Source organism: Ascidia mentula, chromosome 4, assembly GCF_947561715.1.
Source record: "Ascidia mentula chromosome 4, kaAscMent1.1, whole genome shotgun sequence".
In the NCBI taxonomy this organism is placed as follows: Eukaryota; Metazoa; Chordata; class Ascidiacea; order Phlebobranchia; family Ascidiidae; genus Ascidia; species Ascidia mentula.
In genome coordinates, this window is record NC_138569.1 from 2,540,393 (window position 1) to 2,554,858 (window position 14,466).

Here is a 14,466-nt window from a genome sequence, read left to right on the forward strand (position 1 = left end):
TTTACTCCCAGCTTCGTTGACAGAATTTCCTCGTAACCACAGGTCACAGCATGTTGTTACTTCTGGGAGTTGTTTCAGGCGCATGTACACTTGTACAGTGTTGTCTGAGATATTGTAAAGGACAGGACTTCGTTAACACCAGTGTGATTGTTTGGAAAGACCGCAAACAAATTTGTCACGGTGAGCAAACTTGTAACAGGGGCTGGAGGTAAAGCATAGCAAGGAAATCTGTTATTGCGCCGAGATTTCAGAAACTCAGCGGGCGTTTCGACTTTGCCAAGTAATGGCGAGATTTTACGTTGTACAAAGATGTCGTTAACATGACCATACACTGGTTTGGTTGAAGCAAATCTGAACAAGAGTTGTCTGTGCTTCAGTGTACAAACTGTCAAGCTTGGCTAATGTGTATCTTCCCTTATGTTATGTTTCAATAGTTTTAGTATTTATAGCTGTTAAGCTTGCCTGTGGATGGTTTTGCTGTCGTAAACGCGAGAATCTAATCTAAGTCTGAATCAAGGAGCAGGATGTTGATACTAGTTGGAACAAATTGTGCCCACCCAAAGACATTTGTAGTGACCAGGCTACAAATTCAGATCAAACCAACATACGAAGTTCAAATCTTCAACAATTTGTTCGCATGAACACAGGTTTCACAGCCAGACAGACGGGGGCGACATTGTCGGTTAAGGAGGCCTTCTACTACATCCTCCCCTTCCTTTTACAAGCTGTGTTGTGTTGCTCGTACATTAGATCAGTATCAAGTAGTCATAGGCAGGCCAGGTGTAGAGCGTGTTCGAATTGTTTTCACTACCCACCGCCGACTGTGTTTTCCACCCTCAGGTATCGCTCCACATCCACATAGGCACGCGCGTGAATATGACGTAAACACCGTAGCGTATTACTCTGTGTGACGTCACAGTCGACAATGGAAGAAGAATTGGAGACGCCTCCTGACAAAGGGGAAGGGGCGGCTGAAGACAATGGAAAAAAACTCGAAGTGGAAATAAACAAGAAAGCCACGTTTTCGGTTAAAAGGTTCCTATTTTTTCTATTTATTGTAACACCTTGCACTCACAAGCATTGTATTTGGTTCGCCGCACGGTCACAATCGGGTTGGGTTGAACATGATGACGTATAATTCTTCAATTTGATGATCTGTGGAAAGGCTTAAGGCTTAAAACGCATTATTACACTCATTTGTAACCTTTTGTTGTTAGTTAATTAGTCGTACTTCTCGATCCATGCAGTTAAGCTTAAGTTTGATAAAACACAAAATCGCATAAGGTTTTTTTTTCCAGGAAACCATCTTTAGCCGAACTGGAAGTTGATGAATGCAACGTCAGTGTCATTGCCAGGTGATGTGTTTTCAGTTTTTTAAATAATGGTTGTAGAATAACATAAGTAAGTTAATTTTAACGATTCCAGTGTCGGAAATTACGTCAATAAAAGTGAAAAAGTCTACAAAAATATTTCTTGTCGCCGTAGTCAGAAAACAGTTTATGTAATCTTATGTTTTGCTTGTAATTAAAAAAAACCTTTTTTTCGTTCAGAATTCGTCCTTTAAATCCACAAGAAATTGAACGCAATGACAAAATTTCCATCCAGTATCCAGGAGATGGCGCTGTTTGGGTCGAAAATCAGGGGAAAACCAAACCCTTCTCCTTCCATGCGGCATTTCAACCTGGTTGCTCGCAAGAGGATGTGTTCAGGAACAGCGGTAAGTTCCAAAGTTCACCAGCGACTTAAATCACCTTATGTCCAATATTAAGTTTATGATTTTACCATGTTTACTGGTGGTTTAGATCCGGTCAAATACAGAGAAAATGTGTTTTATTTTTCATTGCAGTTATTATAATGATAAAAAAAAAAGATTTTCTTGTGATGCAAGCTCGCTTGACGAAATGACGCTTCCAAGTTTTGCTTTCATAGGCATTCATATGTGTATATACCTCAAGCACACTTAAATCATCCTGTTGTATTCCAGGTATGGAGAATCTGCTCGATATGGCTCTGGGTGGATACGCCTGCACTGCTTTCGCGTACGGTCAAACTGGGTCTGGGAAAACATTTACTCTCACCGGTCCAGTTACCCCGGTAAAACATTAATTTTTGTGACTTTTGAACACTGTTTGGTCCTTTAACCTCCGGTCTTGGAAAATAAGTGCAAGGTCCCATATTTTTGCGACGAAGTAACGTTGATAAGGAGGTTTGTCTTCGAGTGCTGACGGTCACAGTATTCTCACATGAATATCACATTAGGGGATATCCCAGCCGTGTGGCTTACATTGCAGTAAATATACAATTTCGAACGCGAAATATCGTAGTTTGCTAACTGCAAGGTTTAGAAAATGTCTTCTGCGGACGATTTTGAAAGTTAATTTGTTTTCTAAAGTAACAAAACGCGACGCCATAGTTTTCACAGTGGTTAACACCGACAATGACCAACTTTAGCGTGGAACTTTTCACACGCGAAACGTTCGCGGGCCTCTTTGTTGTGTCTTGTTCTTCACCGTCTGTTGTAAACAAACGAATGGTGTAACAATGTAACTCGAGGCTTTCGTGGTTTCTCCAGTTGTTTCCCAGTTAAACATGTTATGACTGGTTTGGAAATTTTCGCTTCGTTCCCAAGACTATTATTTATATTTGCCACTAGGGGCGATAATGATCCAAGCTCCACAGAAATTCTTTCCGGGCGCAGGAGCGTTCAACCGAAACGTGAATTCTGAAACTAAATCTAATAAAATTGCATTTTACACATGTATTGTGTGCATTCAACTAGGGATGTACCCGACCGAATCAGAATCTTTTCTTTTTAACTGCAGCATATGGTTGTACAGTGTATCTCACATAAGTGTTATACGGTTTTTAATGTATTTTAGAATCTGTTTCATTCTATCCTTATTTTATCCATCGTTTTACCAACGATTTCCACCTTTTGCAAGTAACCACATTAATAGAAATAGAAATGTTTATTTTAGAAACCCTGCAATCTAACCAACATTTACCGCTTTAACCAACAAGCCAAGATATTGTTGGTTCGAAAGTCGGCTACGCAAAACTTTTGATGCTTATTAGCCTTCCTTTTGTTTCTATTGTACATTGAGTGTCCACGTGCAATACACAGGAACTACACTCAACATGCCTTTATTTCCTCCACAGGAAGCGTCTGATGATCTTGCCCAAGGAAAGTCTCTCAGTGATCCGGACAGTTACGGTTTGATCCAGTATAGTTTCGCCTACCTCATGAACCAAGTGGACCGAAAATCGGAATCAAATTTCACCATTAAAGCGTCATACCTTGAAATATACAATGAACAGGTTATGGCATGCATAATTTCGAATTTATGATGTAGAAAGCGGAAGTTTACATGCTGGCACTTCATCTATAAAAATCAATAGAAAGATGATAAAAATAATTTTGATGTTGTTGCTATAACCGTGTCGTATGTTCACTTTAAGACAACAGTGAAAACAAACTACTCTTTGCCTACAATTTTATGCCACCATGTTTAAAATCGGTATAATAACAAACTATATACGTCACAACGAAGGAAAGAAAAATGCGAAGCTCTGGACCGAAAATTAAACATATGACGTCACAAAGAGGAGATACATATTGCCGCAAAATAAACAAAGACGTAATTATCTTGAAACAGGTTCAGGATCTGTTAAATCCGTCCTCCTACGAAACGGCGCAAGTTCGTTGGACGAAAGCACTTGGTTTCTATGTGGACAACCTCTTCATTAGGGAGGTGGAGAACCTGGAGGATCTCATGGTGGTCCTGGAGGACGGGATGAAGAACAGAGCAGTGGCCGAACATAACATGAACGAACATTCCAGCAGGAGCCACAGTATTCTCACTGTATACCTCGACAGCGATTCGGTGAATAACTAATTGTATAACTATAGTCGTAAACCACGATCGACATTTGAATGATGCTACGTATACTTTGTTACATCTTGTCCGAAACATGATAAGTACGGTATTAATAAGACTAAAAAATGAAAGAAATATTTCACATGCTTTGGTGGTAAGTTTTTAATTTTAACGGCTATGCAAAGGAACGTGGGTCAACATGTGGTCTGAACCAAAATAACACAAAGCACCCACTTCTACTCCTAACTTGACTCTAAATTAGCAAACGGCGAACTTTTGTGCCCGACACTTGAAAGCGCTGACGAGTCACACGCCTTTGTTACGTCACAGGCGGAGGAGGGCGACTTGATTGTGACGAAACACGGAAAAGTTTCGTTTGTTGATTTGGCCGGGAGTGAGAAAGTCAAAGAAACCGGGTCGACTGGGGAAACGCTGATTGAGGCGACAAACATTAACCGAAGTCTGCTTACTCTCGGTGAGTCTCCTCTAGTGCTACGGATCAACGTATCTTTGAATTGCACAACATGGCTGTGTTGTTGCTCAGCGAATTAAAAAAAATTTAAAGCTTTAGAGTTTCATCAAAATTGATTTAGGTTTTGTGAGTTTTCAAGGCAGTTATATAGTAAGTGAATATTATTGCAATTTTGCGGTATTTTTGACTACACCACAAATAGAGCCTTTTGTTTAAGTTTGTAAAATAGATTTAATTTCGATTTGGCTTTCGACCTTTACAATTGTCCTGCCATCGAATTCTGCAACTTTCTCCTATTTTATAAACTTTCCAGGCCACTTAATTAAGTCCAAGTCCTCGCTATTGCGCGTCACAAGGTGCTAAGTGAAGAGGTGCCGAGTGGCAGGTGCAAATTGTTACGTAACAAACGCAACAATGAACTATTGTTTAATGAGAAGGCGACGTATGTTTTGAAAGATACGAACAAGGTGATTGAGATTAAGTTTATTATGACAACGTGGTTGATTAACATAAGGCACTGGAAGTATGTACAAAGCACAGAGGTTAAGTAATGGTATTGAAAGTAGGCTACAAGTATGTACGTAACATACAACAGCTATTAGGTTGCAGTTTTATCTGACAGTTAGTTTGCCTTTCAATGATACAGAAATAGGGCAACACAAGTCTTTTGTAAATGTTAATTTTTAAGAAAACGACCAACAGAAACAGACTGATTTAGTATTTAAACAAACTGCGAATGGTTTTAAGGAATTCTGAAAATAACTTTCTTTCTTCGATAGTAAAAACCTAAATTGAGCAAATGATACACTTTACGATATTTGGATTCTATTTCAGAGGTCGTATAAAGGAAATAATTAAGACAAGTTTCATTTTGGAGGCGTCTTAATACACAACTTACCTGTTACGAATGTTAGCGTGGGATTGTAAAGTGGTAAAAAGCACACACACTTTACCAAGAAAAAGTTGGGCGTGTTTACCGAATGACTCCCACTAAGAATTTATTTGTGCGTATGTGATTAGTAGGCAGTTTGTTAAGCCACGACCTTACACAAAATCCTGTTATTCAGCATGTGTAGCATCAGGTGCAGTTTTCCGATATTAGATGTCATCCAAATGCAGCTTTGGGTGAGATTGCAAAGATTAAGAAAGAGTTGTGGGTTCCGCAAACCATTCAACGTTGTGAAAACAAACAAACAAAGCGTCTCCAAGGTTTTTTCAAGTAGGAATTAGACGCTTCAATAAAGCTGTCATACGCCCAACGTCTGTATGCAGTGAAGCATAAATATTGCCTGAATTCTCATGGCTTTTTATTATTTCCGCTCAAGAGATTCCTGTACCCCCCACGGCGCCTTGTTTCTCATTGTCCTGTGGACTTTTGTTGTTTATTGTTGTGTGACATTTTTTCAGAACTCTTCTTCAAATCCGATATTCATTTTGATTTAGGAAATTGTATTTCTGCCTTGAGCGACGCCAAAAAGCGCGGAGGCCACATTCCGTACAGAGACAGCAAGTTGACCAAGTTACTGGCGGACAGTCTCGGAGGTTCTGGTGTTACATTGATGGTAAGTTGATTATCATTATATTAATTGCTTTTAGTTGGTCATATTATTAAAACACAAATAGGAATGCATCTTTGGTTTTGATATATTAGTCGAAGTTTCAACTGCAGAATTTCAACATGGTTAAAAAACACGCCTTCAGAACAAAATTTTTGGCAAGTTTATTAAAAATCAGTTTTCGCAAATGTTATCCAACGATACCGGTCGGCAATTGCAGTGAGGACTCCAGGATAGTTTTGAAAAAAGTTTTGCGGCATTGCAGAAGTTTTATACAATTTTGAAGTCGAGAAATCAAAATTTAGGCTTGTTTGCTTTGAAATATTTAGCGTAGGCAAGTTGGTAAACTGTTTGTGTACGGGGCTTTTCTGTCACATTCACATTTTCTGTTCTAGGAAATAAACAGAATCATATGAGTAATCACGATGAGGCATTTAGCCCCGGGTTGGAAGTCGTTCGTCATAACACTGTTTCAATATTTGCTCAAACTTAGCAATGTTTGCTGAGAGCTAGAGGCTGTCAACAGGTCGCAGAGAACAAATGGAGTTTGTCATCTACGTATTTCCCTTTGATAAATTCCATCACTCATAAAAATGGGCTGCTATGTAAAAATTTTTGCCCTGTACAAAACTGCTCAAGTGGGCTGCGAACTTCAACTCTACACAGTTTTTCATTGAACAACATCAATCCTGCTGTTATAGCAACAAAGTTATATTATCGGACAGATACAATTGTTTGGAAAATTGTTTAAAAATAATTTTTTTCCAAAAATGTGATCCATGCGTTTTTGCCAAGCTACATGTAGTGATTGAACGGCACAGTGTGGTTAAAAGCGTTGTTCTTTGTTGTGGAAATACAACTACTTTGAAAATGGCTTCCGTTTTGTCAACGGACAAAGTGCTCTTGTGGTTATACCTAATGATGTGTATTGGACGCCAAGCTTTGGTCGACGCCAATCCACTGCAAGTCAATTAGCTCAAGTGGGCACTTCGTAACGACGTTTTTAGAGCAAGGGAAAGTTAACGTTTAGAAGAGTTTTACAGACACGCCATGTGTGCGGTGCTGTTTTCCTGCCTTCGTTGCGTTAGCTGAAGTAATTGCAATTAGTTGTAACATTAGTTGGATAAGGATAACCTTGTGTGTTCAACGTTACGGTTGCAAGGCAGCAACCTAACGCCGTTGCACCCGGATGACCACGTTGTGTTTTTGCACATCTCGTTGCATCATGATGAAAAGCTGCTAAAGACACTTAAAATTTTTTTGGTCAGAAGAGCCGTCTTGTAGTAATAAATGTGCCTGGCAGTACCAGCAATGAATTGAGTGTCCAACATTATTGTATTTACTTGCTTTGTGGAATTGCAGCTGAAACTTGGCTTGATTGAAAAAAAAGTTGTTTAAAATGTGTAACTAATCAAGGTCACTAGAGCACGGAACCGTTGTGGAACTGATATCGAGAGAAAACAAAGCATTTTGTCAGTGTGTGTTTTGAGTGTGTGATATCTCATGATTCGAGTTTGCCATAAAAATCATAAAGATCAACAACACCGGGCAGCTGTCAGGATTCTGGAATAAAAAAAACGCCATAAACCTCGACGTTTATTTAGCTTCACCGCAAAATTTATTCGCAAGGCTGGGAAGTTTACCGAGAAAACTTGCTTTATTGTCACGTCCATTTTCAAGCGGCACAACGCCACAATTTACCACATAGAGTGGGCTTTGTGTTCAAAGCACAAAGCTTTCAAACTTGAAACTCCTTAATTAGTTTTTTTTCGGATGAAAAGTCAGTATAGTGCTGGTCGTGCAAACTAGAAACTCGAACACATCGCGTGATGAAAAGCAAAGAACCGGTTTCAAATAATTGTTGATTTGGAAGATGTTTTGACCGCGTTATGTTGGGCAAAATAAACTACATGGCACAGACATGATCTGCCGCGTATTTCTCACATTACCTCAATGCGTACGTTAGAAAAAACAGGTTGTTTTCTGGTAATCCGCCACAGAGTGATTCAAGATGATTTATGATAACTCGGGTAAACATGAGATTAGGAGCCGACAAAGTGTTGATTTTGGTGGCTTCCGCACAAAAGGCCGTCGCGTTGCTGCTGAAGGATTAAATCTATACAGTGCGGCAGAAACCGGATTTAGCTGGTGTTTAATCTGTGCAATATCGTGTATGTGAGCTTATACTTTACTATGCCTGTTACTTAACAAGTAACGTCGTTGATAAAATGCGGTTCGTGGCTAGATTGTATCGTTATTGTAGAAAATGTAGATCAGATGTTTTTGGACGGGCATGTTTTTTTTTGTATACGAAGATGGCGTACAAAACAATTCTGCTCGAAGCATAAAGTTTTTTGAGGGAAATGTTTACAGCGGTGATTTTCTAAAATTTCCTCATATGTTTTGTAAAATGTTTCGTAATTTCTCTGATAAAGTATCTAGCGAACAGAAAACCAGAATTAAGTTTCTGATTGGTGCCAGTCTCCAGGTTGATCTAAAAGAAATCTATATTGTACCACTTACACGATAATTCTTTACTTAAGATTAATGTTTGCTGATCAAAAGGCTCTGGCAATACTTTTTATTATCATATTTTGTCAAACATGGTGTAGATGACGATGTCACTTTATAATTTGTCACCAATCAGACTTAACCTAGATCCTAACTTTTAACCAATGGACTACTTTTGCCTTGGAAGATGATTAAAGAAATCTTGTGGCAAGACTCTCCACTCCACTTGAGTTTAACCTCTTCACGTGACGCCGCATTGTCACAGCAACTAAGTTTTATGTCGTGGCCGCGTGTAATTATCTCGCTTGGAGGTTTCGGAAGTGTCAGCAAAAGTAACAGTGTTGTGTCATTCGTGAATGGACTTGCAGGTGGTTGTAAATTTTTCATCACGAGGTGGCAAACCTCTGATTGCACACGTAGTAAATATTTTTGAACAACTTTTTGCTTTATTTTTTGTATTTTGGTCTTGATTTTATTGTTTTGTTCTTCCTTGGTTATGTAGGTTGTTTAACTGGCAAACGTCTCGATTTTGAAAATATATATATATATTAAATCAGCTAAAAGGCTTTTCAAAATACCGCTGTCATGCATGACTGACGATGGCTGATGACGAAATATTCAGTGACGAAAGCTGTTGGTGTCAATGTCATGACCTTGACGAGGTAAAGGTTGTCCGAAAAGTATTGTTTTAACGGGATGCAAGAAAATGCAACAGAATTAAAATCTCCGTCAGTCGCGCCAGCGTTTACAACTTGTGTTTTCAAGCTGTCATAACACCAATTACAAGTAGGTGTTGCGAAATGTGGAATAACAACACAACACCATAACACCATTCTCCACTAGTGCCGAGTTCGCCAAACACACAAGAATGGCAGCCTGTCTCCCACACGTAGCGCTTTGTGATGTGACTTACCGCTTGTCTGCTCTTTCTAACGCAACAATGTGATTTGAAGCAGTCCCAGAACGCTTGCTTTGTCCCACTGCATACCAGTACAAGAAGGCAATATACATTTAAAAATACTCTTCCTAAAGGTGTAACAAACTTGGAAAACGCTAAATTGTGTCGACTGAGGGATGTACTTGGTTGTCTGCGTTGCTTTAATTGATGTAGATCTTTAAAAGCAGTTTTTCAAACCTTGCAATTAGAATGGTTTTATTTCAGATCGCGTGCGTCACTCCATCGAGCTACAACTTATCAGAGACGCTGAATACACTCCGATACGCCAAACGAGCTAGAAAAATTAAAAACAAGTAAGAATAACACAAATACTACTACAAGTAAACTAAGTTGTGAATTTGTGCACGATATTCACAATCATAACCTCAAAACAAAAGTTTCCGGTTGCAAATTAACTGTATGGCTCTGAAGTCACATACGTACACGTCCAAGCACGGTAACCTTCCCATACTGTGTTTCTTACGTTTCTTATTGCATAAAACATGTGGATATGCAATTGTATTCCAATTTTCCATTAACTTTTTAAAAGGGCAGTTGTTAACTAGCGTTGCTACATAATATTCTACTGTGGAAAACACTCCTAAGCAGGTTTCATCGTTTTCTTTGCTCTCCGCAGACCCGTGATTAGAATCGATCCCCGAGAAGAACTCATCATCAAACTCCAACGCGAGATGAAGTTGCTCCGACAAGAAAATCACTTTCTACGTAACCAGCTGGAATTCCCCCAACGTGAGAAACCACGCTTCCCTCATCCGAACACGGCTGATGGAATAAAGTTACGTCATGAGGAGGGAAAAGGTGAGGTCACTTCCGGTCAAGTAAAATAAACTTTATGAATGATGGCTGAACTAGAACTACACATTCTTATAGGCAAGGCCTATGTTCCCAAAGAAATATAGAAATATGCACCATAGGTCAAGGACATGAGAGTCGTAAAATCTATAGTTTTTGGTTGGTCGTTACTCTCATAATTACTGCTACCACAACTTCGTTTTAATTGCTTCCGAAGATTTTTGCTGTTAAACAACTTGAAGCCGAGTGTAGATGAACAATCAAGGTAATAGTAATATAGGCATTACTAATACTTTGATTTTTCCAGAACCTCAGGTAACTTACCTTCCCGCAATTAAAGCGAATGAGAGCAAGGACAGATCTCCGGAGCAGAGATCCATGTCCGACAACAGCTTGTATGAAATGCTGCAGGTAAGAAAAGGCGGAAATCCAAAATATCTCGTTTAACACTTTGTTTCACCCCCAACTTCGCGCAGGAATACATGGTGGAGAACGAAGCTCTCCGCAACGAAAACCAGAACCTAGTTTCCCGCCACAACGTCAATGAACGAGAACACAGGCAAATGTCGAGAGAGAACGACCGGCTATCGCGAAAGCTTGAAGGTCTAAGCAGGTGAATGAGTTTGACTTTTTGCGTGGTATGACACCTACAAAAGGTCTATGGAAGTTTAAAGTATGGATATGTTTAGGACTACAGGTTGACCAAGTGTTGGGTAATCAACGCTGGAAAATGAAATGAAGGTTTATTTAGCGGGAGTTTTTAATGAGAGTGTCTAAAATCAAGCCCTTTTAAAATAGAAAAAACATTACCCCGATGAAGCCAAGTTGAATGGCCGACGAAACGTTAGTGAATAAAAGTACACGGATTAATTGTGCCAGGAGCACAGATTATTGAAATAAAAAAAATCAGTGTACAGATTCGTTTTGTAATATACACGTCATTAGTCATCACATACGTCACGTAGCAAAGTACAGTTTTGTTTACTAAACAGCAACTCGGGTTGAATTAAAACATTGCGCTAGACGTGCACTCCGGCGGCCTCTACCGGCATTTGCCACGTCACGATCCCGAAATATTGCCCGGCTGCGCTGCAGGAGACGACACAAACCCTCTCCAGTTTCCTCCTGGCTTGCGACCGAGGTTTAAGATTTCTCTTGTACTCGTGGCCCTTACACAGAAACCCGACAATGATGTACTATGCGGGGTCAGCCGGCCAGTCAGCAATAGAGCAGAGTCGGTTGATTGATGTTATTTGTGTCAAGCTCGTAATACGATATTTGCTGGTTTGGGAAATACGATTGTCCTGCGTTGTCGTTCCGGTTGGTTATTAGATTATCGTTGATTACGACACAAGGGTTGCCTCGGGTTCGGTAGTGTTTACATCCATGTAGTGTTTCTTCTACACTCCATACCCACATTCTTTTGACAGATATTCACACCATCGTGGCGCATGTTTTCGAGTAAATAAGATACGTGAATGAAGACTCACTGTTTCACGTCCTGCTAAACATCACTCTGTCATTTCGCGGAAAGTCAGCCAGTCGTGAGGTGTGGTTTGGAAACCAGAGATGTCCACACAGTTTCTCACTCTTTAAAACAAACTTACTTGTTATTGCTGGAAGGTTAGGTTAGATATGGTTCAACCATGGTCCTGCAGGAAAGCAGCTATTTCGTTCTGCTAAACTAAATGTAGATTGAACTCGAACGCAATATATACCTGGATATACAGATTTGCAGTACGTGGTTATAAAGTGTATTTTCAGTGGATATTTGTTGCTGCAAACTGGTTTTGGCACTTTTCTTAATACCACTTCGAGCAGAAATATACACCAGTGTACATCGGTAGAAGATATTTAGAATTCGCAGGTTGTATATTTTTTCAAAGTCATCTATTGCTTCGTATTGTGATGTCACAGTGATATTTGTTACACCTACAACTGTCAAACATGATGCATCTTTTATAGAAAAGGTTGTTAATCCGCAATTTTGTGTTACAGGCTCATGATGTCAAGTCCTGTCTACGGTTCTTCCTTCTTCAGTCGAACGAATTCGGGCCACTCGAACTTGTCATTTCAAACCTTCAGTTCATCCGTGACCCCCCTATCCCAGCAACAAGCATTTCACTACAGTCCACACAAAATACCGAAGAAAAGCGACGCCTCGTTCGCCCCCTACGCACCCCGGGGCATTCCCGCTGGACAACAGGCACCCATGCTAGCCTGGAACCATTCGCCCCAGCAAGCAGCCCTCGTCAATGGGGATCTCCCCCCGCTAAGGGACTCACCTAACGCACAAAGGAGAATAATGGAACGAGGAGGGAGGGACCAGCCCCAGATGAAACCCAAGTGGTGAGTTTTTCATCCGTTGAATTTAATCCTTTGGACCTTGCGTGATTAAAACTTTTAGTATGTAAAGTGTATTTGTTGAAGGCAGTGATTCGGTAATGATGTTGCTGGTGGTCAATGCATTTCGGTGTAAACTATTTACAAAAAATTTCGCTTATAACATACTTTGGTTTAAAAGAAGTCATCGTTAACAAGTGGTTATCCATTCAACCACAGGAAAAAGTCATCAACCTATGCAGCGCAATTCAAGCAGCGCCAAAACTGGAACCGCGAGGTGGCGCACCACAACAAAACCTCACCCAAATCCAACGGTGACGTCATGAAGGACTTTCCCATGCGTGACTACAGACCCCCAAACAGGGAGGAGTACCTGTACCACGGGATGAGCGAATCTTCGGACAGTTATCATCCCTCGCCTGACGGTCACGTGTCTTCCGCGATGCGTGACGCAAGTGACGTCAGTCGTTTTCGTCCCGATTTTCACGTGCGTTTTGGGAAGTCGCAACACGCCGCAGCGGCACCTAGCGGTGGTGCTCTGCCCCAGGAAGCTTACAAGGCACAGGAAATCACCCCGCGCTCTATGACCAAGGAATTGTCGGCAAGTGAGTCAACTCCTGCAATACGCCGTGTCAGTCTGAGGTCAAACACATTCAGTGGTTAATGGTGCACAAAATAATTTTCTTCAATAATTTGTTTTTCGATTTCTCGTTTTGCTTTTATCGCTTTGTTTGTTGTATTTTTTTTTGATAAATGGGGAAAAAATTACTTTGATATAAACTTACTTGTGTCGAGGAGTTACGATGAGCTTTGCTTACGTCATAAATTAACGAAATATTTTGCATTTATTCAGCCTCACTCCGCCGCCTCAACCAGCAAATGCGCCAAGAAATGCAAGCTCTCGACGAACACATCAACTCCTACCAGAAATCCATCAGCAAACAGAGCAAGGAGAAAATACCGGCCACGTGACAATGACGTCACTTGCTCTACCTTAAGATTCGTTTCTTTTTTAAAATTTTCCGAAATTCTGACAAATCGGTTTATTGTGATTTTCTTGGTAAAAGGCCATAAAACGTTTGGGCTTGGGACAATTCTTTTTTGCCACGGCGTGTTTCAAGCAAGTGTCTTCGAATGAAGTTTACGCGACGTTTCGGCAAAACTACTGTGAAATTATTGCACTTTTTCTTGATTTCAACATCGCGGTTTCTTCAAATTGTCTTTTTTTTTACGAGCAGCACTGTGTGGTACACAATTATGTTTCGAGATAAACGAGCGTCTTTTCATTCGAAAACAAACTATCTTTTAGTCGGTAAAGATTTCCGTTATTTATTTTCATACAAAAGACATCAGCTTTTCTTTTAGTATTTTTGATTAGTTTGTATTTCATTTATTTTTACAGTCATATTTAATCAATGCATTTAAACACGAGAAAAAAACCTACTGTTTGAAACCAAACTTTTATTTGTAACTTTTTGTTTTTTGTCCAATGCGTCACCGATGTTTTTTGAGTGTTTTCGTTTCCCCAGTTTTTGCAAATAAATCAGAAAAAATGTGGTCCAACGCGGACTGTTTAGCAGTGATGGCATACTGATATATTGCCCGATTTTACCAAAATATAACACTTTATCTGGTGTGGATAATAAAACCATTGAGTAAAGCTTTTGTCATCACATAGCTCCATTTTTAATCGAATTGTTCAGGTACTGATAAACAACAAATATCATAGATGACTTCTGGCATTGAAATTGAGGACATAAACCACAATTACAGACGATGACCACATGCAGGCGATCACTGCCATTTCAGTGACGACACACACACCAAGTAGTTGGTTTTAAACGGGATTAGATTATATTTGAATTTAGGAACTGATGATGCACATAGGGCGAAATATGTTGTCCTATGTTATACCAGGCTGACCTTGTTTAAAAGCAAGTGTTTTGTGTGCATCAA

General features: G+C 39.9%; 1 protein-coding gene across 1 annotated transcript; it reads left to right on the plus strand.

Annotated features, from left to right (window-relative positions):
- Window positions 1-355: 355 nt before the first annotated feature.
- Window positions 356-14,067, plus strand: LOC145897433 (kinesin-like protein KIF12). The gene is made up of 15 exons (XM_082985726.1): window positions 356-1,035; window positions 1,299-1,355; window positions 1,551-1,717; window positions 1,985-2,094; window positions 3,160-3,318; window positions 3,657-3,884; window positions 4,209-4,353; window positions 5,794-5,912; window positions 9,580-9,668; window positions 9,992-10,173; window positions 10,475-10,578; window positions 10,644-10,780; window positions 12,166-12,516; window positions 12,730-13,115; window positions 13,364-14,067. The coding sequence occupies exons 1-15, from the start codon at window positions 926-928 to the stop codon at window positions 13,480-13,482; spliced, it is 2,463 nt and encodes an 820-aa protein (XP_082841852.1). The 5' UTR covers window positions 356-925; the 3' UTR covers window positions 13,483-14,067.
- The last annotated feature ends 399 nt before the right edge of the window (window positions 14,068-14,466 follow it).

Bases quoted from the DNA above. Each gene is read 5' to 3' on its own strand.
- LOC145897433 (XM_082985726.1), top strand. From the start codon at position 926: ATGGAAGAAGAATTGGAGACGCCTCCTGACAAAGGGGAAGGGGCGGCT. The intron at 12,517-12,729 runs GTGAGTTTTTCA...ATTCAACCACAG, and splicing joins CCCCAGATGAAACCCAAGTG to GAAAAAGTCATCAACCTATG. The intron at 13,116-13,363 runs GTGAGTCAACTC...GCATTTATTCAG, and splicing joins GACCAAGGAATTGTCGGCAA to CCTCACTCCGCCGCCTCAAC.